We start from the raw sequence: 27,145 nt of genomic DNA on the forward strand, positions 1-27,145 counted from the left end.
CACTATAACCAGGAACTGAGTGTAAATGCTGCAGTAAGATGCCATTCTTTCAGCAAATAAAAGTTTCTCTACACTTTAAGTAATATAGGCTTCCAATAAGAGTAATTAGAGGCTTCACTGATTACAAACGACAAATTTATGATTAATTTCATTAAGATGCGAAGAGCTTATACTTATTTTAAAATACTTTTTAAAAAAAACCCTTATTTTAAGTATACTTTGCATTCTATGAAATTCTTATAGTGCTTAACACGTACCTCTTGAATCACGTTGTTTTCTTTCCTGAGCCAAAGTTATGTCAAAATGTGCACTGCCTGCATTTTCACACTGGCTTATAATTTTACAAACACACTCTGCAGCAAAAACTCTGGTGGACCATCGTGGATTTCGGAAAGGATGGAACCCGTCATCACTGTCAGATGTTAATACAGATACATCATCCCCTTTGGCAGTTTCCTCTTCTTGAGTGGTATCTATTGATGCTACTGTATTGAAATCTATGTTTAGGACACAGAGGGGAAAAAAAACAAACATAGTATTATTTCTTACCATAAGTGAAACCTATGGAAAGAAATCTCTTCGGAGTCTATCTTTAGCCTCAAATTCATGGTGACTCCTTTCAATCTTGGTATCTTAGAGTAAATTCTAGAATTCAAATATAATTGAATTCAAATATGAAGTCAACATTTGGTTTGATATTAGTTGCTGGTAGACAAGATCGATAACACGAAAGTAAATTAAGAACTGCAGTGAAAGAACCAAAAGAAAAAAACCTTTTTAAAATAAGTGTGACTCATTAGAAGCTAGTACTGTTCCAAATCAAAAAAATCTAAATGCAGTAAGTTTTCCTCCTGCACTGTAGGTAAAAGAATTTCCTTCATCACTGCCAATATTCAGCACAGTAATTTATATTTTGTGCTCAAGAGTTCCATTATGATGTAATAGGCCTGCATCAGTTCTATTACTGATAGAAGAGCCAGTCAGAATACTTTACTTGCAGGCAATTGCACAGGACTCACATGCTCAAACCTATTCTGTATTTCCATTTCTGATATGGAAATGAATTAACATTAGGAGTATAAACTAACAAGAATATGAACAGGCATCACATCCTAAGATGTTTACAAGAACTTGTTCAGTGGGGAAAGGGCAATCAGAAGAGAGAAAGGCATATTCCTCTGAAGGAACTAAGTTAAAGGATGCAATCTTTCAACATGAATGACGATTATACACTTCAGAAACGGCAAACAGTCATGGAACACTTTCCCTCAGTGACAGAGTGCACTCCTGCAGGCCTTATTTTGATCGTGTTCTCAACTACAGTGTGTTAAGACTCACCAGCAGAGGCAGCAAGTACATCTTTACAAAGCTTCAGCCAAAAGGAGAGCTTCTCAACTGCCATTGAAGTAAGCATGTGAGTCAGAGTCTCTTTGATATCTTGGCACAATCTTGGATCCAATTCTTTGTCCAGCAAGCCCAGCAATGCCCCCTCCAGGCCTATTTCTCTGATGTTCACATCTGCTAAGAACAAAGTCTGTGAACTGAGTACTGTACATCACAAAACTGCATTAATGACAACAGAAACCCCACTGAAGGTTGCACATAGTGTATCTTGTGGAAAAGTACTCTAGCCCTGAAATATTTTTGAAACAATTGTATTTTTCACTTTAACACTACAGCTAACTTATGAATACAAAACAAATGCTGAGCTTTTGCAGAAACATAGTAACAACAGGAAGAAAGTTACTCCAGTAAAAAATAAGAATCCTGCTATGGATTTCACAGCATTACCATCATCACAGCATCTAGCTCCTGAAAAAAAATACTTCACTTACCTTACTTCATAAGGTAATTCTAAAACAATGTTTTAACTTGAAATGGAAGTTAAAACTATTCTCCAAAAAAGCATAAAACCAAACATATGGAAATAATTTGTTAAATTAATATGACCAATTTTTATTTGATCAATATTACAAATTTTAAATATCAGCAGTTTTAAAAAATGGCTATCGTTTTCTGAAAATTTCCGTATGAGCTTGAATCGAAAGCTCAAGTTAAAGAAATTTTTAACACAGGTACATGAGGATGAACTAGTGATCACTCTCAGGCCTTTTAGCAAAAAGTGAATACAACAGCTACTGGCGGGTAGGCTTAGATTTCCTTGTAACTCCCCTTGTATTTCCTCATTTTATCATAATTTGGTATTATAAAGACAACTGAGGTAGAAAATGTTTCGGGTTGAAGATTTCAAGAGTGTAGCAGTTTTCACACTCATAGCAAAGTGTGTTTAAAATAACTGTCAATCCGTCAAGCTCTTTGAACCCAAAATTCCAATACATTACCTGGAGTAAAATCTTCTTTGCTCTCTTTCACTAGGGCAACAGCATATTCTGACACTTCAGCAGCTTCTCGTTGCACAAGCTGACGTAAGCAAGCTACCACTGCACGTCTCAGTAACAAGTATGAGCTACAGAGATTCATCTGAAACATGCAAGAAGACACAGTAAGATGGCTAACAAGCCTCTGGGGCAATACCTCAGTAAGGCTGCTCTTTTCTGAACACTTGCAGCTATGGCAAATCTGTTAAGTCAGTAAACCCACAATTGATGCTCTTTTTGCTCAGCTTTTGGGTTTTTTTAACCCTCAAATGAAATGTTTTCCAAGTCCTGTAATCATTTTACAAAACGTTATCAGCACTTTTAGCATTTTCTCTCCAGAGGCAAGTTACAATATTGGTTTGGGGCTGAATCCACCTCTCAACCAATATTGTACAAAAAACACCATTAACTTCAATGCCAGGTGAATCGTGGTCTCAGTGAAAACTAACTCTTTGATTACTAGGTATATGCATACAATGGGCTTGAAAACTCAGTACAAGTCATCATCAGATGTAACCAGAGTAATGTCAGTGAAACCAAGGGTGAGGGAATCAATCAGGATTTAGTAAAACAGAATTCCATGCATGAAAGGAAGTTCATAAGAAAGGGTAAAGAGAACACTGCTGCAGTTTCATTGGAAAAAAATATACTCAGTTTACATTAAATTATGTTTCAGAGAAGATGAGAGAAAGGGTGAGAGTTACTGGTGAATGTACAGCTCTGAGACAGGTCAGCTCTCCTGAGCAGTCTCCAGCAAAATAGTTCATAGCACCATCATATTTTAACACCAACAGGCCAGTGTGTGGGTTGTTTTACTGGAAAATACACGATCATAGATTCACTATTACTGGAACAAGGAAAAACACTTAAAAAAAACCCAAGACATAGCCTCAAGGGTTTTTCGTTAGAGTGGAGCTTTCTGATTTTTATTTGCTTCTTTCAATTTTAAGACAATCCTGAAGGGAATCCTAAAGATGTGATAAACTAGCTGTGTGGTCAGGCAAGAAGGCTTCACCAATATTTATGCATCTTCTAAATTTAACTTAGGTTATAATAAAAAAATTATTCTCTACAGCTAAGCAGCTGTGTACCCTTAGCTGTTACCATCTTTAAAATAAATAGAGCTGTGTGTCTGTTGTAGGAAAACCTTGTGTTAGGCTGTGCTCCTCATTTGTCAGCAACAGGCCAATATATGTTAGTCAAAATGACTAATATATATTAGTTAACATATGCTTAAAGAAAGCAACATAAGGACAAAAAGAATAAGCAATAAAGAATTTTAGCTTTGTTAGATTAACAAAACTAAGCTTCCTCTTCAGAATTTCTATGCAAGCACATGAATCTATAATATCCAGAACTACATAATTATACACAAAAAGATACACTCTGCATAATTCTTCTACAAGGAAAGGAACCTGAATCAATAGGTGTGTCTGCAAGGTACTTTAACTGCAACTTCAGAAATATGTGAGACTTAATGCAACATTTATGCAAGCAGGCTACACATTCTACTTCAAGTAGGACATGCATAAATTCCGTGCTCATTTTTAATAGGGAAAAAACAGAGGGCCCAATTGAGGCTCCCAAAATAATGCAAGATGCACATTTTCCATCTCTCTCATTCTCTCACATTCTAAGCAGGGGACAGGACTAAATGACAGACACAAAACGCAAGCATCACATTAAAACTTAAATGTACAAACAGTTCCCTTTCTGTACTTAACACATTAAAAACAAAATCATCCCTCACTAAGCACATAAATGAAATGTATTCCTGCCATCTGCAGAAAGTTAGGAAGGCTCTGATTAGGATGACAATAAAATATCACTTGACATGCTAAAAGAAATTAAAATGGTTAAAAAGAAAGATAAAAGATGAAATAAAAACACCACTGCAAACTGCAAAAGTTTAGGATTAACAAGGCACAGGGACCTACCAACATAGAATTATCCAACAAGATTTCCTGCACAAAAACAAACAACAACCAGTCATGACAAAACCAAAATAGATATCACAGTGATATCAACCACACATGGAGACTGTAACGTGTATGTTCAGTATATAATAAAATTCAGAATCTTATCTCAAACATACCAAAAGTCTAATTTGCTTAGAACATTTCTCGTATTTTTCATGTTGAACACACTTAAATTCTAATCCAACTGTCCCTAAAATTAATACACAAACAGTACCAAGACAACAGCACAGCATCGTTATTAACATTGTAACTTATTGTGTTTCAAAATTGATCTTACTGTTAGTATCTTGGAGCTAAAAGCTTGAATTCACTGTGTCCACAAATACTACACCACAAGCTTACACAGATAAGCTCTCTCGAAGTCTATGCTCACCTAAGTTAGTTTTAGAGCTAATTTTAGACATGATTAAAAGCATACAATTTGTATTCTGCTGGAGCCAAGAATTCAAATAGCAGGACAAGTATGCATTATTGTTAGAAGCCCTGTGAAAGATCCCACTGACAAACAGGAACACTCTCAGAAGCTGAAGAAGGGAAGCTAGATAATGACAAGCATATGTACACAATATAAACAAACAAACAAACCCACAAACCATGAGCCAGTGAAGCAGTGTGCCCATTGCCTAAGTCATGTTTTACTAGTGCTAGCACAGTTACAACCTGAACTGTTTAAATACACTGGAGACCTGAACCATCGCACGCTGTAGGGGCTGGGAAGATGGGTGGAGGAGGTAGCTTGCAGCTGCCTGCACAAGAAATTGTGCTAGCATGCCTAATGATGGGAAAAAGAAATTAAGAGGGAGGAGAGGGAGGAAAGGGAGGGTTATGAAGGAGGTAAAAGAGAAGGTGAAGAGGAAGTGGGGCAGAATGGCAGGAGAATGAGAATTTTAAAAAGGCAAGTTTGAAGGCACAGACATTTAACAGAATCCTTGGGCAAAGAGGGTAGAGAGGGTTGTTGGCTCAAATGCTACTAAAAACGTAAAAAAAAAATTGCTTGCACATTTGTTTTCAAGATTTTATGAATGAAAATTCATGTTTCTATGGCTGGAAGGGGAAAACAATCACTCATCTGAACACAGATTCTTTGCCTCTCCTTTTTTTCTTCCCTAAATAAAGAATGCAATGGTGAATATTCACATTATCTAGGGCCTAGCTTCTGCACGCTACTTCCCTTTAAGACTTCAAAATGCAATGCAAAAGGAGGACTGTCACACCTTGTTGTCCAAATTGCAGACATTTAAACTCGTGAAGAATAACTCGCGATGGTCACCTTGCAAGTAAATAGCACAGTGAAGTGCAGATTTCAGTTCCAATAACTTATTCTGCTTCCCTAATGAGATGGTGATTTAGTAGGTGGAAACTACAGGGACAGATGGTGAGTTTTACAAATAGAGAATTCTGCTTGTTCAATTATCTTCTCACAGATCTGCAAAGCACACACTCAAAAACCCCTTGTTTATGACACTTTTCAGAGACACACTGACATTACTGAATTGTCAGTACCAGCAACACTGGCCTTAGTTGTACAACTTCTTGAGAGAGAGAAAAGGTCATCCATGTGAGGCCACTGACTTCAGTGGACTCCTCTCTCAGGAAGCCTACAGCCATTCCTGGGATAGGGGGAAACACACTCACGTGCAAGAACACACACACTCAAGCTATGACCCCTGGTTCTTAATTGACTAATTTAGTATTGTGAAGTTCATAAACTACTGTATGAAGTACTTTGAGAAAACTTGCAAAAACAAAAAGTCAGTAATATTATATAGACAAGACAACTTTGTCATGACATCCTCTTTATTGATATTAGTAGAGATAGAAGCAGACTGTACATGGAATTACAAATGCTCCCAAATGCTGCCACACTCTCCAAGCAAGAGACTGACTGACATGGTTTGCTGTGATTTTATCAATATAAGAAAAACTATGTTTTGCCCAACAAACAGAAAATAATTGTTAGTGTATGCTAGAACAACACTTCAGATTAGTTCCAGCTCTTCTGCAACCAGCATATCCATGTGTGTCACAGAGTGGGGCAGAAATACCTTCTTCAGTTTTTCCTAGCTCCCACAATCATGTTTGTAGTCAAACTAAATAAAGAAAATGTAAGAAATCTAAACCTTAAACAAAATTAATATATGTTTACTATTGATACACAAGTGCTACCCCAAAGGAAGATGTAAATAAGAACTGTGTTGAAATAGATGAGATTAAAACAAAATCCAGCCACACTTTACTGTCTGTAGATTTTTTTTTCTCTCTGACTGACAGCAAGACAAGACAGTATTAAAAAAACAAAACAAAACAAACCCCTCAAGTACCTCCAACCAATCCCTCCCCCCAGCTAGCCCCCCAAATCCAACAAGGCTAAAAGCTACCAGAAAATTATTTAGGGTTTTTTTAAATAGAACTAAGTACTTCAGCAGCTATTCAAAGACAGAGACATAAACTGGGTAAAAACAAAACAAAACAGAACAAAACCAAACCCACCCAACAAACAAACTACCCCACCTCTTGTCAAATAGGGCTGAAAAAGTTGTTTATTTCTTCCAAAGACCTGATTTGACTATAACTTATTTGCTAGAAATTTTTATAGTGACTACTAAGATGTCAGTACACTGAACTATTAAGGCTACAGAAATTACAAAACAGAGAAATCTACGGTTTTTCAGCATAATGAAAAAACAAAATGAAACAAAACATTTTTTAGTAATTAGTACACACAATTTTAAAAAATCAGTCCTCCTATAAAAAGTAGCAGAGGGAAAAAAACTGGCCAACATAAAGCAGCTGATAAAAATCCAGCAAAACAAAAAATGAATGGTGTATCTTGCCAGACAACTGGCCTTAATAAGAACAGCAGAATGCATTTGCAAGCAGTTCAGAAGGCCAAGATTTCTACAGAATGTGCTCATCTTGTAAAGGAGAAGCAGAAACTGAGGGGGAAAAAAGAAATACAGAATACTTGCCTGTAGGAGAACATGAAACACCTCACGCCTACAAAATGATCAGTTTCTCTGCTTAAAGAAACATCTGCATTTTTTAAGTGTTTATGAAAAATATGAACAGATTTTAAAATAATAGGATATAAACTAGTAAATATATACTCACACAGAGGCAGCTAACAAGGTTAGACAAGTTGACGTGTCGAGGAGCAAACATGTGAAGCTGCTGAAGGCAAGAGATGGCCTGAGCTTGAACAAGGCAGTCAGGATTATCCTGCATCACTGCACAGCCCAAAAGGCAGGACGTCCTTAAGGCTGACACTGCTGTACTGCTGCCTATATTGAGAATAAAGAAGGTGGGTTTTTTGTTGTTTTTAAAACATATATTTATTTTTAATTAACATGATAACCTGTCTTTTTCCCAAGACGGTCAGAACGTTCATCCTCCTAAAGGCTGATCCTTGTATCTGTGCTATACTTTGATATCAATGACTAGTGATCACATTGCCCTCTGGTGATTTAGATGCAAATTTTAAATGTCTGCATCATAACTAAGACATAGGCAGGCTTCTAACCCTTAAAATATGAACACCTTCCATTCTCATGCTGGAATTATAAGGTGTAAGAGTATAAGAAATGTAAAATGTAAAATTAATTTAAATTTCAGCCCAAGTCAAGGGTCAGAGAACCAGTTCAAACAAAGGAAATTATGCCAAGAGGCACTATTTCTGGAAAACTAGCACTCATGTCATCTTGAATGCATAAAGTCATGGCCTATGAAATATTGTCTTACAACTAGGCAAAGAAACTTAGATCTGCTTACTTGTTACAACTGCAATCACACACATTCAGTGTTTAGCAATTTGGTTGCTACAGCAAAGCAAGCTGACACGTTTCTATGTTCTATACCTTGCAGCTCAGGGCCCAGAGAGGTAATAAGTGCATTTAAACAGCGACCAAGGCTTTGATGAACTTCAGAGTAAGCCGGAGGCACACTCAACAACAACATGAGAACAAGAGATAAGGTAGGTTCCACATGCACGTGATACAAGGGCCCAGCCAGATCTACTACTAGGGACAGAGAGTGTAGTGCCCATGCCTGTAAAATAAGAGAAGCAGGAATGTAATCTCTATATGATATACATAAGGCCTTTTAAAAATTTTATAGTTAAAAGTGAAATTCAGTGATGAAGTGTAATAGAAGTTGCACTTTTAGGTTCCAAAGGAACCTAAAGAGAGGTTATATAAAGAAACTTTATGGATCAGATGTTGAGCAAGCCATTTTGAATATTTTACAAGGAACTGCATGTTATGCAATAAAACAATTATTTAAAATTTGTCATTGTTAATAAAAAAGTGAATGTAATAGTAAATTAGTTTAACAGTGTTTATTATTCCTTTATTATATTCTATTATTTCAAACATTTCTTACAGTTGCTTTTGCAAGAACAGAATTGTGAAAAAATACTAGAGTTTCTGAAATAACCTATTGTTTGTAGTCACAGATCCTTTGCACCAATAGCCACATTTGTTTCATGTCAATAAGCAGTTCCTCTTTGTGCAAAGATATTGTGGAAAAACCTTTAAAAATTCTTTAACTGATATTTAAACAAATACATTAAATACACTAAACGTCTCAAAGCTATTCTGATAGATAACAGTTTTAGCAACAGAAATAACATTAATTATTCTTCAAAATTTTTTGTCTTACTCAAGGATGTATATCCACCAAGTTCTACAGCATTCAGGCCATAAATCCCTTCTATTTACTGTATGACCTTTCAACAAAATATGCTGTGAGATAAACACCATAAAAGAGACAACAACTGACACAAACAAAAAAAATTCCCTCATAAACAGAAAACCCAAAGTACTATCTAGTCAAAGTCAAGATATAGGTGAATATGAAACAAATCAATCCCTAAAACATCAGATACTGTTTTTCAAGTGAGTCTTATCAGTCTTACAGATCACTGAATAAGAACCTCCCACATCTCATCATAGCTCTTGCTATGGAAGCTGCTGAAGGTGGATTTTGAGCAGCAGTCTTCTACACGGCCTTTGCTGCCACAGCCATTACCTGTGAGGTAAGCCTACGAGCTCTTCTTGCAAGAAAAAGAACCTTAGACTCCAGAATAGAATGCAGTTAATTTGTAACATAATATTTTATATAAGTGACAAGTACCTGTACATCAGGAGAAGTACTGTCCTGAGACAAAGTATAAAGGATTCCAACACATGCATTCAGGTGCTGAGTAGAACCTATTCCTCCTAGGTACCTATACAGACATCCCAGAGCCAAAGAATGACCTGTTCTTGATACCACATCCCTAGCAGATTTTAGCCTATTAATTGAAAGAAAGCTGTTAGTTTAATCACCAAGACTTTTACTATGCAATAAGCACACCTACAAATGAAATTTTTTGTATATAATCAGCAAACAAATTTATTACACTGTTTTATTCCCAAAATTCTAAGTTCATATATTGTCTCTTATCTGAAGAAAGCACCAAAAATATTTTAGATACACTTAAATGATGTTGCTAGAACAGCAGCCAATTTAATTCATTTGAAAGTCTACATTCTTGTTTAATTAGTCTTACACTAAGAAATACATGCAGAATTCAGGCAGTGCTTTTTTCTGTTAATTTCTGAAGTGACATCAAATTCATGAAGGAAACCAGCTTTCAAAAATTATCATAATAGGTGTCACGTAGATTTCTCAAAGATTTTATAAACTCGAGCAGAATCTTTTCATGCTTATTGTGAACTTACTTGTCAAAACTGACTTGCGCTAATCCAGCAGTGAAGGCACCATCAGAAACCACCTGGGCCAGCCTGGCCAAACACTCTGCAGCAGCACATCTTAGGAGTGGATTATTGCTTTCCAAGGCACCCATTATCAACATCAGGCCAGATCTTCTAACTTCTTCTGAACCTAAACTTCCCTTGCAGTTAGCCAAGTGCTAAAAATAGACATTACATATATTGAACAGTTAGACAGTATCAGAGTGTGCTTTTCTGTCAGTCATGCAAAAAATACAAGACCTGCAGAAGGATTTTGATTTTCTTCCTCTTTGTCAGAGAAATTCCTCTCTTTCAATTTGCTGTTATGAGAGTTAGATGTTTAACACTACATAACTGTACCTCACAGCACAACATTATAGCATCAACATTATGATTTTAGGAAATACTGGATAAATTGCAGTAGAACCAGATAAACCAACATATTAGCACAAAATTCAGGAAATAATATCAAGAAGAAAACCAGTGAGAAGAGAATAACACAAAAAAAAATTGCATTCCAAAACATTTGCTTAAGATGAGAAGAATGAAAACTGCACATCAACAGAGGAAAATAAAAATAAAGCATCAGGGAAAATGAACAATACCAGATAATGATGAGATCACTTAATTTTACCAATTGTTACTTTTCTATTTATACAGTAAGAAATACAAAAGACAGTGACAAAGACAGAAATTATACTAAGAGAATTTTTCCATATCTCTCATATTTGAATGACACTAGTACGGATGCTAGTACACCAGAGTGTATTAGAACAGGTTTCCCTAAAACTAATATTAGAAAAGGGGAAAAAATTAAACAGTGATTCATTTGCACTCAAGAAAGCTACAACATCACAAAACAATATATTACCACAGAAAATATTACTGATCACCTTGATTATTAATCAAAACAAAAACTTCTGTGTACTGTACTGGTTTGGACTGGGGTAGAGTTAATTTTCTTCACATTAGCTTGCATGGTGCCATGTTTTGGGTTTGTGCTGAACATAGGGTTGACAATACTGAGATGTTTCATTATTGCTGAGCAGTGCTTACACAGAGCCAAGGCCTTTTCTGCTTCTTGTGCCACCCCACCAGTGAGCAGAGTGGGGGTACACAAGGAACTCGGAGGAAACACAGCTGAGATAGATGACCCCAATGGACCAGAGGGAGATTCCATACCACATGGCTGTCAAGAGATAGCTGTCTAGCATAAATAAGTTTTAAGTAAAATGAGTTACATAGAGGTAAAATACTCAGTGACTTAGGATGTTGTTTGCCCAGCTTTACTGGTTCAGCATAAGTAGCTGGTTTAAATAAAGCCTTGGGCCCATAGATCTGAACTCAGGTCTAGAGATGTTTTCATCTGGAATGGAGTTAATTTTTTGAGTAATTTTCCTAGTAGGTAGTTCAATACTTTGTTTTGTCTTTAGCACAAGAACATTGATAACACACTGATATTTTAATTGTTGCTATGTAATGGTTATCCGAAGTGTAGGGCTTTTTTAGTTTTCTGTGCTCTGCCAGAGAGCAGATGCATCAGAAATGGAAACCAGAAGATCAGGACAGCAGAAGCTGCAATTCCTCAAGAACCGCCTACATGCACAGACAGAGGGAAAGAACTCAATAATGTATTAGAAGACCCCTTACCAAAAATCACCACTGGACCCAGAGACATATGCAAGGCATGTAAAGAGCATATGAAGGGTAGATGCATAAATCATAAGGGTATAATTGCCTAGGGATTTTTGCTCTGAGTACCCCTCCAGAAGGACCCAGTTTGAGCTGACCTGCTGCTGTATAACTCTTCTAAACAACAGAGTTTTATAAATTTGATGCCTGATACTCTGCTACAGGAAATCCAGAGTCAAGCTGTAAGAAGGAGAAAGCACACCAGAGAGTGACTGTATGTGACAATGAAGAGACAAAGGGGACACGTCTCTGCTCACTGGGGCTGCCAGCTGCAAAGGGCTCCTGTCCCAGAGGTTAAAAGTCTTGGGTGGTCTGTGTGTGACTCCTCAAACAGAGTGAGAATGCTCCAGCAGCAGCTTTTCCTTTAACATGGAATCATGCTCAGCATGTAAAGCTGGGAGGAGGCAAGGGAATGTTTGGAGTGATAGTTTTTGTCTTCCCAAGTGACTGCCAGGCACGGCAGAGCCCTGCTTTCCTGGAAACAGCTGAGCACCTGCCTGCTGATGGGAAGCAGGAAATGAATTCCTTGTTTAGATTTGCTTGTGTGCATGGCTTTTGCTTTCCCTATTAAACTGTCTTTATCTTAACCCAGGAGTTTTTTCACTTTTACTCTTGCAATTCTTTCCCCCATACCACTGTGGGGGGGAGTAAGTAAGTGGCTGTATGGATGGGTTTAAACCACAGCAATTATCTATTTGAACCAAGAGATGCCATGATTCAGTAACAGAGAGAGAAAGAGAAACAAAGGAGAGGAAACAAAGGAGAGAGAGAGCAGATTTACCTTTAAGGAAGTAGAAAAGGCTGACACAACATGTAGTTGCACTATTTGTTGTCGAGATCCTTTTGTTTGCTTTATGGAATTCAACAACTGTTCTAACACCTGGAGCCTTAAACAAAAACCGAAAAGAAACCACATGATTGAAAATTAAGGAAATTAATCAAGCTTTTTTTAAATTTTAAAATCTGTAACAAAATCTACATATAAAACCAGAAGTGGAACAAACCAATACTTGAACATTTTCCTTCAACTGGCATCCTTGTCTACTACCACAAAAAAAAGTGTATTCCACATTAGAATATGAACCTCCATATATGAACATGAACTTTTAAACATTTGTTTCCTTATATGTATTCAGAGATAATCACTTACAGCTATGTAACATTGAACAGATATTATTAAAAGGAACTATGTATGGGAATAATGCATTTTGACTTCCAATTGAGAAAGGGGGAAGCAAAGGGAAAAGAAATGAAAATGCATTTGTCTGCAGCAATTAATTCAAGTCTTGAGAAACAAGTGAAGAAAACCAACCAGCAAGCTGGTGACAGATGGAGTAAAAAAAAACAAAGACAAAAAAAATCCACGATAAAAGCAGTCAATGAAGACAGAATAAAGAAGTATAGGCAGGTCAGAAGAACAAATAAATCATGAGGCAGTTTTATTGGCAGGTATTCTCATATATAAACAGCCGCCTAGAACTTAGACTAAACCCCAAGCATTCAACATTGTGAAGACATCAAGACTCAGGACTCATGAAGACTAAACATTTTATCCCACACAGGAAGCTATAAAACCATCACCAGCTACACTGATCATGATCTAATGATCGATGACTAACTACAGCAGGCTTTGAAAATATAAAGCTATTTACTTTTAAAATAATTCATCTGCTCTAAAGCTGCATTCAAAAATATTACAACCACATGCAAAAATCTTCAGGAGTTTTATGCTTTAGCAATCAATGTGCTTATAAATGTGAAACAAACCAAAATGCCAGGTATGCAGTGAGAAAATACATAGGAAAAAAAAACCCAAGAGAAGTGCTTGATCTCTTTCAAGCATACTTGTACCTTGACAGAACTGTGTTCAGACACGAACTCTTGCTTCTCCCCATCCACTTTTTATAAAGAATGTATTATGTATTAAGCACCACAAAAATTATGTAATACCTCTAAAAATAGCTTTCATTTTGATCTGGCTATCAAAACAGAACATTATTTTTCTTGGTCCACAGATTTGATAGAATAGTAACATCTTGCTGGATGTGCCTTGTTATTGTCAGTAACTTTAAAGAGAAAAGTCCAATAATTTGGTGGTCTGAATTCTGCTATTCAGATAAAGATTCCACTTACGCAATTCATTAGTTTTTCAGAACTGTTTTCTTCAGCATTCAATTAAAACACTGTCACCATGTTACAAGATCTCCTAAATTCCCCAGCAGTTACAGTTACTACTTTACCTGTGAGATTCTGCTATGTGGGAAAACATAACTCCAAAAAGTCGAGTTGCTGCATTGACAACAGATAATGCAGGAGGTAGTGGTTTAGGTACTGAATCCCCTTTTGCAAATTTCTCATAAATTGAGTAAGGGTCATACTCCAGGCTGCCACCAGCTATGCTGTTACCTAAAAGGAGCTGTAAGAAGGAAAAGAGTGATATGCATATTTTTTACCAAATCTAAATGATCACTGACCTAAATAACTACAACTGTATGAGAATACAGTAATACCTTTATAAGAGAACAAAAAGTACCTGCTCTTCAATAAATCGGTGGTCAGTCTCCTGCAGTAAGGGACCAAGTAAAAGGAGATCATTCTCATGACAGAGGGATGGAAGCAAGAATGCAGAAGCATCAATCTGGCTATCTGCGACAGTCAAGTCAGTCACTAACTCTTTCAGAACAGCACTGATGTTTCCTTTAAATTAAAGAAAAAAATATTCAAACCTATTGTTAGTTACTTGCCACAAGCAACTTTGGGAGCAGTATATTTATACTGAAAAAGTAACATTCATATAACATTTCTCTTTAGTTTTCAAATAGTTAATTGGAGAAGACTCTGTTAGAGGGGCACAGAGCAGTACCTGACATAAGCAAGCTAAGCACCCACAGCAATCTAGAAGCTGAAAAACAGAGACTTTTTTCTTTACAGAAGGCATAATGCCATACAACTGGTAAGCCAGTAAATTAGTTGCATTTCCAAATAAAGTAGAGGGGAAATAGTACTTATGAACACAGCGAAATTTTCTTCTATTTCCTGAAAATTAATGCTGTGGAATGTATTATGTAATCACAAAGGGATACTTGAACTTGGCAAGCAGAAGTAATTTAAAACATCCATAGCTTCGATAAACAAGCAAAAGCTGATGAATGCAGTCCCCATTTTATGCGTTTGCATGCAAAAAACAAAGCAGGAGGAGTTTATTGTAAGCTACATTATGATAAATTTCACTGGTAGTTGAAACTTCCACATATTTTTGCACATAAGATTTCTGTCAAGGTTGTACATAATTAAAAAAAAAACAACACTAGGCATTTTGAGTCAGATTTTTCAGGTCATTAAAATAGTTTTTGTAGTGAGAGAACATTTCCAGTATGTAATGAGAAACGACTGGCTTGTAATTGTGTTGAAAAACACTGCAGAACGGATCTTAACAAAGTACTCAGTCCTTATACAAATGTTATGTAAGAATCTAGCTCCAGAGCATTAAGACTGAAAAGTCAAGTCCTCATGAATTGGAAATTATCAGCACTAAGAAGTGGAGAGGGGGAGAGATGGGCGCTCAACACCACACGTCCAATTCCTTGCATTCAGTTTTGTTGTTAGCTGATAACACAATTACATGTTTGCACTGAAGTTGCTTATAATTTTTCAACACGTGGAAGTTTCAAAAAGTGGGACAACACAGTTTTCAGCACCTCATGACCACAAGCAGAGTTATTAGCATAGTTAGAGCTGGTAGCTGCAACCAGCTACTTAACCCTTCCTGGAAACAGAATCTATTCTGAGAAGCTGACTTACCCCTCCCCATCAAACTCCTGACCCTACCAGCCTGTCTCCCCTGCAAGCATCTTTTGCTTTGCCTCCCTCCCTAATTAATTAAGCAAGTATGTAATTTTTCCGAAATTCTTTACTCAAATCTAATTACAAAATGTTTGCACTATCAAATATATTGCAAGGTGCATAGATAACGTGTGAAAGGAATTAGAAATTGAGCCTTTAAAAAACCTACAATAGTTAACAACTAGAAACTGTTCTTTCATTATTACTCATCATGACGAAATTTCTTTTCAAAATCCCCTTCCTATGAAAAATACCAGCTTTTGAAATAAAATTTCATGGAAATGCCCAGCATTTTTTAACCAAATAAAGGTTCATTTTAGTCCCAGACAGCTGGCAATCCTCAACACTTCAAACAATATTACCTCAATGTAAAGCAGCTCAAAATTTTAAGCCAGAATACTGCTTCAGCATTCTAGCTATTCATCTCATCCTATTAAGAAAGAGAAGTGAATGCCTGTATTCAATTTTATGGTTTAAACAGTGGAGCATAACAAACACAAAAAGCTGAGGAACGAAAAGAATCCTAATGAGTTGTCTGACAAAACATATTAATTTCAGACAACAGAAAACATCAAGATATCTAACAGAATTCAAGCTACTGAAATTATTTTTGTGAAGTTTTCAATTTGGACAATACAAAACCTTTTATATTAACTCACAAGAAATAAATGTTGATCCTTGAAAACACGAGCACATTATAATCCAAAACTAATGACACATGAATATGATCATAAATATGATTTTTCATCTTACAACCAGCTTTCCTCAGCTTAAAAAGTTCATACTTTGGATTAGATAAATTACAAGTCTTATCCATTCATACCAATGGAAGACAGCAACTAAAACATGTTAAATGTATTTCACCGATGTTCAAGTTTACCTAATATGTTCTTCTCATATCTGTCACTGCTGAAATAATGAAAAAAATCAATTATGATTCATGCACACTCATGGTAAAACTGTAAAATTTTGCTGTTTGAGTAGATATGATTTTTAATGATGACAGAAAGCAGCAAAAAAACCATCAATGAGGCAGAAAGTAAGCAGTAAAGGACCAAGCAGAACCTAAACAAGCCATAGTATCCCAGGCCTCAGAAATCTAAAGGCATGCATTGACAAAGAAGCTTGGGTATATGAATAGTCTGTTTTCAACTGTTTATTTTCTTGGATATTTTCTTTTGTTCCTCTTGTCCTAAAGAAAGGAAGTTTTGCACATTATTTACAAATACTAAAAGCTTGAGTTACAACTCCTGGTAAATGTTTCCATCATCAATTTTCTCAAAAAGAAACAACTTACTTGATTTCTATCATGTGGCTAACTACCTGGACTGAAGAAAACAAATACAGAAGAAATAAAGCCATGAAGTAGTGAAAGCTTCTCCATCAGTGTGTCACTCTGAGCCATGTAAAATGAGCCCTGCTGTGCAACACAAGAGTACTCCTAATATCATTCCTATTCGTAATGACTAAATTTAGAAATTGAAAAAAACATCCTGAGTTTCATAGTGATATTGTTTCCCCAAACGATTTATTTTTAAAATTCCCAGTATCTGGAAAGACATACAGTTTCTGCATGAAGCTATCATACTGGAAATAATAGGGAAAGAATGGTATTTGTTTCAAGTTTTACCTTAGAAACTTTTCATTGCATTTTTAAATGATGCATACCTATTTGTAAAGGTATATAAAAATAAGTTCTGGCAATGTATGCATTGCCATTCCCTCCCTACTCTCATACTGCTGTATTACATATAAGTGGACATCCTGAGACTACACCTATCAAATTACTGTTTCGATTCTAAGGCTATTTTCAAAGATTTCAGCAGGGTGCCCACTAATATATAACAAATTTTTCAAGCCTTTTATTTATTTCTTGTACTAGAATGCAGCATCCTCAGCTAGGCTGCTCTCTCATAAGAGGTACATTTTGCAGGTCACACTGTAAAACCCTCTATTTTCAATGAAGTTAGAACATATGCAAAAATCCCCAAAACATCAAGAAACAGCCAAACCCAACCATATCAAAACATTTGTATTCTGTAACATGTCGCTCCTGTAATACAAGAACAAAAGGAATGACTTGTTCTCAGGGGTGGAGGTGTCATTTTCAGTCAGAAATAAGTATTATACACAATGCTTCATGATATACATACTTCTAATGTGACAACAGCTTTAAGGCACAGGTCAGGGATTTGTCCCGATTCTCTTAGCAGTTACCACTAGATGGAGCAGATTTTTGAGTAAGGATTCCCTCCAAGATACAGAGGACACAGCTAATTCAGAGCATGGCTGCTCCATATTGTCTCTGTCCTGAAGGATACTCTGTACTTCTCCTTACAGCTGACAAAAACACTATGGTTTCTTAGTGCAGTCCATAAGCTACTGTACACAGCAAATGGTTTAAAGACAATGAAGATATTAAATATTTTAGCTGAAAGTTAGACCCATCCAACAACTGTGCATAGCTAATGGATCAAAAGCCTAGATTGTTTTTGCTATGTTCTCCTGTAAAAAGTAAGTCAATCCCCAGATTTTTTGAAATTGTTCTTTAAATACAAACCTTTTATCCACAATCTGCACAGGATCAGATTAATATATCTGTAACATACGCTTAGTTAAATCAATTAATTTGAATTCTTTCAATGGTCTATATGCAATTAGTTTAAGCTGAAAATACACCTTTGGAAATTAGGATTTAGTGGAAAAGTAAAACAGGCATTAAAGAAAATAAATTTTTCAGCTAGTTGGAAATTGAAACATTGTCTAACTTCAAGTTTCAACCAAAAATAGAGGAAAAGTGTCTATTTGTAACAGAGGTCTGTACTGGTATTAGAAGGGAAAAAATACCATGAACATTAGCTTTTCAAAACCACAGTGACTTTGCTACAATTCATCAAACTTATATAGAGGGAATGCAATTTGTCTTTAGAAAAGGTGGAACTAATTATTGCTGGCTGAATAAGAGTTGGACAAAAACTTAAAAATGAGCCCATAGTATTTTTAATGGATTTCTCCTTGTATGGAAATACATACCTTCGTAGGCCTTTGGAGGTAATACTGCTAGTAATTCATAAAGTTTCTGTCTGTAAACTGTTGATGGTGTTTTTAAGGAATTTCCATATGATTTATATATTGAAGAAAGCCTTAAAATATAAAAAGCACATCAGAGTTAGTAAGGACTTCAAGTTTTATGTAATACCCCAGTTGTACCACACTAATGAATACTTTTAAAATCATACTTCATACTAGAAGTACATAAGAAGTACTAGAAGCATGTAATAGTAAAAACAAACCAATTTATTTCACATGTTCTGACAGAGTACCTGCTGTCCATTTCCAAGCGTTATTTTCATTTAATACTAGAGAAATAAACAAGCTTTCTATTTCCATTGATTGTATCTATATTTATGACAACAAACTTCTGTGGATATATTTCTCTAAGTTAGAGCTTAGAAACTAAATCCATTAAAAGTTCTTCTGTATTCAAAAGGCAAATGTTTAATAAAACCCTTTCCAACTTAGATCTGAAATTAAATACAAAAGAAAATCCATGTCTAAAAGATGTTTTTCCTTGAACTTCGTTTCTTATTTAATAAAAAATAATGGCATATAAATCCAAATGTGTATGTTTAATTAAAAAAGCAATATATAAAAACTAACTTAAAAAAAACCCTTGCAAGAAAGTCCTCCTTAGATTTTCCACACGACACTGGAATCTGCAACCACATGAACTCTGATTTTTGTTCCTTGAAAAGAAAGTTACTTATAAAGTGCACTAATCGAATACAGATTACTCTTGCTTTTTCAAATAACAGTTTTACACACAGACTTACTGTGTCAATAAATCAACAGCGCTTGGGAGAGGAGGTAGAAGTCTCTGAACAACTTCATCCGTAAGAAGACCAGCACAGTGGGAAACAAAGCTTTTAATAGCTACAAGAAGAATTGGATTTCAAAGTACTTAGTGTGAGATACGTTGAAGAAAAAAGAAATCACATTAACAAAGTAATTACATTACTACTAATCACTAATTCACTAATAATGTATAAAAGTAGAGATGAAAAAAAGTCTGATGCACTTAGTGTCTCAGCTTGGACATTTATATCCTGACTTCTAATTGCATACATAAATGCAATTTATTTTTGCATTTTCTTATGAACTAAGTGATGGTATGTAACTTAACTTCATGATAATTCCATAATAATAATAAAAAGAAAATAGGAGATGATCAAGTAACCTATGGCTTACTTTACTAGTTTTCCATTAAATTTTAGTTCAATTACTGTACTCTAAGAGCCAATGAAAATGTATATAATTTACAGAAAACTAAACTTGAGTTTAATTTCCAAAAGAACCTAGAGAATATACTGTATTAAATACTTATTTTCTAAAGAAAAAATATTTAAAGGCTAATTGTTTAGGTAGTTCTGAAACGAAATTACTATTGAATTCCACACTTTGTGATGTATCTTAATAATGAAAGCTTTTCACTATTAAGGGGTGCTTACTATACCAGGATACCCATTTCTGGAAAGCAAAGTACCCTTTAGTACTCTAGAATACAACATTGCAATACATTAAATATTTGAAGATCACTGTGGCAATCTCTTGGAAACTCAAGTTCACAGTATTTCTTGATAAAAACCTGCAACCTACCACTTTCACAAACACGTTTGAATCACCCACCAATTCTATTTTACTTATAGTAAGTTACCTGGTAGGAAACAGAACCACTGTTTTTTCCAGATACAATAGACTGTATAAACAACAGAACATACCCTGCTTTGGATCTTCAGTCATTATTGTAATTTGCTTGCTAAACAAGAGAAGCAACTTCCCTGCTTATCATTTATTGCTTGAAAATCAACTGATTAGAAGAAGAAGAGGAAAAACTCTCTTGGGATAGTTTTTTTGGAGGAGTTTTGTTTGTTTGTTTTTGTTGTTATTTTGTTGAGTTTTTTCCACAAAAATGAAACATATATTTATATGTAAATATTGATATACAAGCATGTATGTTGGGGAGTGAATATAGCCTTTACCATCTAGTGAAAAAAATCAAAATGAAATGTCTTTGTTCTTTCAGAAGGAAAATTAACTAAGAGCCCATTTACAAATATGCAGAGAAAGACAGTAAATCCTGCTTACCACAGAGGGCACCAGCACGACCTTCCAGTGTTACCTGCCAGGTAAATGCATCTCCTCGTGTCTTCTCTATTTCTAGGTCTTTAGGAGATGGTGGAAAGATGCACTTCCACAGTAACAGCATTCGTGGCAGATGATGTTGGACAACTGCAGGACCTGTAAATGTTGGCAGTTGTCAGGACAATGCAAGGATTAATAAAACTAAATTTTCTTTCCTTCTTTTTTCTTATTGTGTTCATGAAATCTTTACAGGAGTGAACAAAATCATATGCCACTTTCCCAGGCTTCTCATATGTAATTTCTCAAATATTTACTGTTTTGGTACTTCATTTTCATATATAACTACATACCCATTGACACATCTATTAGTATGTTACCAAATCAACTACAATCTCTGTTTTACAAAGTATAGACCCTGTCTATATGTCTTTATGCTGGATCACCAGCATAAAGAAGATGTAAGGATAAACAGTGATGTTCAGAAAAACAAACATTTGTTTTAGGTTAATTGAGTATAACAATGTGAGAAAAAATTGGAGATGTTGGGCAGAAGTAATACCTGAAAACATCAAAAATATGATCAAAACCAATAAAATATATTCTTCATTAGTAATTTACTGATCACAGTCAATAATCTGACCATTAATACATCTTAGGAAGTTCTATAAGATTTCAAATGCGTGACAAGAGGGAAATACAAATGATTAGCTCATTTTTTTTCTGTGACAAATATCTTAAAATTATTCATGACCACTAGGACATTTGGTTAGATTAACTTTGAAATTCATTATTTACATTTAATTAAGTGCTCACTCCAATCACTATTTTTCAGACATTGCTCCCAATGAATCAAGAGCAAATTTGAAAGAAATAGCACTTTTTGTCTCACGAAGTTTTTCTTTTTTTTTGGGATTTTTAAAAATTATTCTGCAGCAAAAAATTAGACAAAACTTCAAACTTATATATACCTTAATGTAGGTTAAGAAAAAATGTAGAAAGCTACTACCTAATGTCATGAGAGCAGCTATCAAGAGCCATCCAGCCTGCATTCTCTGCAGTGAAATGCGACTGTTCTGAGAAGCAGAACACAACAAATCCTCCGCTACTGTCATGATTACCTTCAAAGTAAAAGAGAAAAACAGACCATCAAATGTTGGTTACTACCAGTTGTTTTTTTTAAATACTATTTGGTGTAAGGCTTTATCCTATTCTCTTGCTCCCAGAGGAAAAATGCCATCTTCCTCTTACACTATGGCAATAAACTCAGGCTCATGAAGTTGCAATTCCTGACTTCAGTACTAGTCTGGGATGGCTTCAGCAGTTCTCTGGAGTATTAGGTAAGTTACTTTGCTGCTTTGTACCCTTTCTTTTATCAGCAGTAAAATGACAACTGATAATTTCTGCAGGAGCACGAATTAGAAGGATAGAAGTGTTCTGATATTCTATTTATGTCACAAGGTATGCATGACATCTATAAATTACAGCTCGGAAGAAGGGCTGAGAGTGGTAATTACCTTTTTATCCTTGTTTCAGAAAAAAGTCTATCATTCTCTCTGGTAATTTTTCAAATCAACAAACGATATGACTGATAAATAAATTAAAATAGAATAGTTAGAATTAATCCTATTTTAGCTGCTCCAGAATAATTGCATGTACCCACTACGTGCTAAATGCAGAGAGATTCTGCTTGTTACCAAAAGGTACCTAAAACTAATATGGAGGAACACCCTTGTGTCCACACACAATTACCACAGTGTGGCTACAAATAGTATAAGTACTCTGCATACACTTTGCTGCAATTATGTTTCACACACGCTAAAAAATATTTTACAGCTTGCATTGTGTCCAGTCTCCCAACAAACTGCTCAAAGTCAGTATTCCAAGTAAGAAGTGTCATTATCAAAAGTATCATTAAAAAGCTTCATATAGAAAACATCCTTATATCATTTTTTTCACACTTAAAATGTCATGAAAGGTTGCACATGAAAGTTTGTTTCATGAATGTTTGAGAATTTTACACTTCATAAATTTCATTTGAAGTGTTCTTCCAATCTGAAAGTACTCGTTTCCCTAATTCCATAATGCTACCAGGTGGTTGTAAAAGAAGAAAAGTATTTGTGTAGATTCTTGATAGAGTTAATACATTTGATTCTAAAATAAAACAGTACCCTTTTAAAGTTATACTATTAAAAATTACTAAGAATTTAGTACATTTAAACTACCTGTAAAGCATACATGCTAGAAAGCATGTAATTTAATCATTTCTGACAATTTTTCTCAGTGTACTAGGAGGAATGCCTTATATTTGAAGGATTTTTAAAAACTGAATTATAAGCAATAGGACTGAATGTTAAATATATATAAACTCACTAATTTTAAAATTTTCTTTAGGTTCCACCTGCAACTCTAACTGCCCTCTGAAAAGATAATCCATTAATATAAAGCAGCTTCTCTACAGATCACTATTGCCTATGTTTGATATTTCCTTCTCAAAACTTCTCTATTTAACACTGGTCTCTTTCCACTCCTCAGAAGAGGAGCTAATCTGGAATCTGGCAGTGTTCCTAGGAGAGAGCAGAAAAGGGCTTTTGTCAGCTGTTCTGCTCTTCCCCCTGCCAGCTTAGTACAGAATACAGTGTTCCTCCCATATTTTTTGTGGCCTCCCATACCTCCTCCCTAGCCTTATTTCATGCTATTATATTCCTCTAAAAGGAATTCTAAAAGAATTCTTTGTTAAGAATTAGGTTTCTCTGTTTAAACAGAAATTTCAGCTCTGCTTAGATGCATTGTATTTGAATGGCACTTCTTATCTATATAAGTGGGCAAACTACATTCATTTTGTTCTCTCTGCATGATCTTTCAACAATCACAAGGAAAAGTTCATCAGTCAGGACTCTGAATGTCCAGAATATTCTTAATGTCCACCAACACTGAAACAGTTATTTTCAGAAGAAGGAATGTAAGTTTCTACATTATGCAAAAAATTAGCATGTACTGCTGACATTTGTGATCCACCACAGTTTTCTGAAAATGAGTAACTCAGTGGATGAAGTTCCCATTAAGATGGAAACAGCTCCTTCCCCCAGTCTTTATTTCTACAGCTGCATATCCTTAAAACTTCAGACCACAGCATCTTCCAGCTGCACTAGTGAGATTAGACTGAGTTAATGCAAGAAGCTGATTTGTGTTATATTCTGTAAAACAAAATGAAAGTGTGTATCTGCTGGACTTGACAAAAGATTTTCAAGATAATACATAATTGCAGTTATTGCTGTGAGCACTGACTAACCTGTACACTTGAGAGTCATTCCCAAGAAACAGGAATTTCTACTTCTGATACATGTGAAAAAACACATGCTTATTTGGGTCACAGTATGCTTCAAAGTCTTGAGGAACCAAAGTGTCTCATCAGTATCACTGGGTATTGTGATCATGTCACAAAGAAAACATGCAAATACCATTGCAAAAAAATATAAGAACAGCCTATATGTGAGGTATTCAGACCATACCTTCCCTTTTCCATGTGGAACTCCTAAAGGACAATGTTTTACTGCACCCAGCAAAGCGGCAACAGCAAAACTATAGCCAGTTACTGCTTCTGGGCAGGATTTCAGTGCACTGAGACGTTCAACACAGCGATCCAACAGCAGGGACACATAAGAGGGCAGAGCTACTGCAACACAACGCAAACACCAAGCTGCTGTCAGTCTGACTGAAATGCTGGGATGAAGAATGACAGAAATTACTGCTTCCAGGACGCCTGAAAAGTAAAACACATAAACACACTCAAGAAAGAGGCAAGCAGATTGTCAAACAAGCAAAAATGTATACACAGGACTGGCAAACATAACACAATCCAATTTCTATACTTCTCCTGGTTTTTATTTTTAAGTAATTGTAACAAATTTAAATAATTAAGCTCTTTTTAGAAAAACTTATCCTGGATGAAAAGTAACATTATGGACAAAACCTAACATATTGAACAGTTATCCCCCAACATGCCCAGAGAATATCTCTAAGCTTCTCTAAGGAAGCAGAAATCCATGCCATAGATGCTGCTAAATGAGAACAATAAAGTTACCCAGCTCAATATAACTGTTTTATTATAAACATTATGAAGTGCTGGACCTTAAATACAACCCTTAAAGGAGTAAAATTTGATAAAGATGTTTTGTTTTTATTTAAATTAACATATTTGTACAGGTTAGGAAAGACAGAGAACTTCGAGCAACGTGTGAAATTTTCCTACAGCATGCAAGGCAGTCAACTTTCCCTCCTCCCCCCTTTTTATTTTTAAGTTTATTGGAAGAAAACAGAAACTAATACAAGAAATATGGAAGATCCTGGTTAGGAGACTGAGCATCAGAAGAACAGCCATAAGAAATGAAAGAAGATCACAGTGAACAAACGAATATAAATTTGATTTGTACTCTGGTTCACAAAATACTTCAGGGCTTGTACCTGAACTGGAGTCTTGCAGTAATGGTGCTGCTGTAGTTCCTAAGCCATGGATGAGACTTCCAAGTTCCTGAAGTGCACACACAAGCACATGCTGACTCGCTGTTGCATCTGCTGTATTAATTTTTGTTTCCAAGTTACCATCACTCATTGCAGCATCTGATAACACAATACAAGAAAATCACCATGAAATTATTCCCAAAATCAAACAATCAGATGGGAGAAAGGTTTTTGCCAAGATAAGTTGTTTATATTACTAAATGAGCTTTTACCATTACCATTTTTATTATTGTTTTCATAAAGGGTTGCCTTCACTCTGACAAATACATTTCTTTTACCAAAAGGATGGTGTAGTAACATCTGTGAGGACAAGAGTGTGGATAAATGGATAAATGCTTATCTTTACAACAGTAGCTAGCAAGAAAAGTGCTATCACCTTCCCCACCAAAAGTAACTTGAAGAAAACACATTTCGATTTAGCTTGCCAGATTTTACTGCATCATAGGAAAAAAGAAAGGGAAGAAAATAATGAAATTTTGCAAGAGCAAGCGAGAAGGCAGAGACACAGAATGAAGAGGGAGGGAAAAATATGATGATTTTTGAAAGTTTATCTTTTCAGACCCAAATCATTATGTCTGTTTAAACATAAAACATTTAGATATTTAAATCAGATACAATAGGCAGCTGTACACCAGAGGACAACGAGTTATGTCCAGGATTCTCCTTCTTAACCTTCAGAAGGATGATGGTGGAAGATCAGAGGCTTTTTCTAGAATCAGTCTACATGACCTTATCATGCAAGAGATCTGCTTTCTCCAGGAGAAATGCTCATTTGTCATCTAGGAACAAATGCTTCTTTTTTGAACCTTCAGTAGTGTCAACTGCTCTGAACAGACAGGCAGGATCTGACTAGACATGCATTATCTGCCAACCTAACTTACTTTACAATACTGTCTGTATACTATTACTGCAACTATTTCATTTGTTAATGGTTAAAATTACATCTGTCAGGAATGGAGTGTTAAAGAATCTGTATATAATTGCATGGGTACATGTACAAAAACACTGACACACACAGGCAAATAACCAGCTCAAGCTAAAAACAAAGCAGTCCATCAAAAGCCGTCTGCATTATCATGGTAATAAATCAGCACTCTATATTCTATTTCTGCAGACTCTGGATTAGGTATTTGGACAATCACTTAAAAAAGGAAAAACAAAGGCCTGAATCGATAATCTTGTTAGACCCATACCTACAACTTTCTTCAGTTTCCAGATGGCCTGACAAATCTCCTTGGCAGCTGCAATCTGAGCCTTTTCCCCAAGCAGGCCTCCTACTGTAGCCCGAAGGATGAATGAAACACAGCGGCGAGAGCCGACAGCATCCATGGCACTCTGAACAGCCTTGGGGTGAGACTGAGACACAAGATCTAGAATATGTGATAGGAAGGCAGAGAAGTTCCTTTCAAGCCATTGTGCTCCTAATGTAGAGACAAATACCACATATGCCTGAAAGAGATTTTAAAAAAAAAGTATTTTAGAGCAAAATATCTGAAAATTCACTGCTAACTATCCTACATACTTATTTTTTAAATCTTCATATTGTGACAACTAGAACACTACAGAAATTATTTATACATTTATGCATCCATAAATCACATATGTTCTCACTTTTAGGTATCTGCAACTTCTTAATATCTAAATATTACTTTAATTTTTAAAAATAATTAAAATTACTATCAAAACTATTATGGGTCCCTTGCAACTCAGCATATTCTGTGATTCTGTACTAGTAATATTGCAGTCTTCTTTGACTATAAGTTTTTTCAAGCTGCTTGCCCATTTAATCTCATTCCAGAGTGTGAGAAATGGCAGTTTACCCTGCACAGGCACTTGTTATGTAAAACATTGTGTTTGGTCT

General features: G+C 35.5%; 1 protein-coding gene across 6 annotated transcripts in view; it reads right to left on the reverse strand.

The window, feature by feature from the left end:
* HEATR5A (HEAT repeat containing 5A) overlaps nt 1–27,145 on the reverse strand; it is a 62,231-nt gene that overhangs the window by 16,042 nt on the left and 19,044 nt on the right. For 5 of the 6 annotated variants that reach the window (XM_088167227.1, XM_088167230.1, XM_088167226.1 and 2 more), the window contains 18 exons: nt 26,478–26,733; nt 25,228–25,383; nt 24,276–24,526; nt 21,773–21,884; nt 20,770–20,922; nt 19,458–19,557; nt 18,658–18,767; nt 14,315–14,478; nt 14,022–14,197; nt 12,563–12,668; nt 10,078–10,268; nt 9,488–9,647; nt 8,212–8,401; nt 7,469–7,638; nt 4,316–4,342; nt 2,343–2,481; nt 1,339–1,518; nt 258–497 (listed from right to left, as the gene is read on the reverse strand). In XM_088167227.1, the coding sequence (XP_088023353.1) occupies nt 258–497; nt 1,339–1,518; nt 2,343–2,481; nt 4,316–4,342; nt 7,469–7,638; nt 8,212–8,401; nt 9,488–9,647; nt 10,078–10,268; nt 12,563–12,668; nt 14,022–14,197; nt 14,315–14,478; nt 18,658–18,767; nt 19,458–19,557; nt 20,770–20,922; nt 21,773–21,884; nt 24,276–24,526; nt 25,228–25,383; nt 26,478–26,733 (2,881 nt within the window). The remainder of the gene's footprint in view (nt 1–257; nt 498–1,338; nt 1,519–2,342; nt 2,482–4,315; nt 4,343–7,468; nt 7,639–8,211; nt 8,402–9,487; nt 9,648–10,077; nt 10,269–12,562; nt 12,669–14,021; nt 14,198–14,314; nt 14,479–18,657; nt 18,768–19,457; nt 19,558–20,769; nt 20,923–21,772; nt 21,885–24,275; nt 24,527–25,227; nt 25,384–26,477; nt 26,734–27,145) is intronic. The other variant, XM_014891196.2, reaches the window with a different exon arrangement.

Source organism: Sturnus vulgaris, chromosome 6, assembly GCF_052056855.1.
Source record: "Sturnus vulgaris isolate bStuVul1 chromosome 6, bStuVul1.hap1, whole genome shotgun sequence".
NCBI classification, from domain to species: Eukaryota; Metazoa; Chordata; class Aves; order Passeriformes; family Sturnidae; genus Sturnus; species Sturnus vulgaris.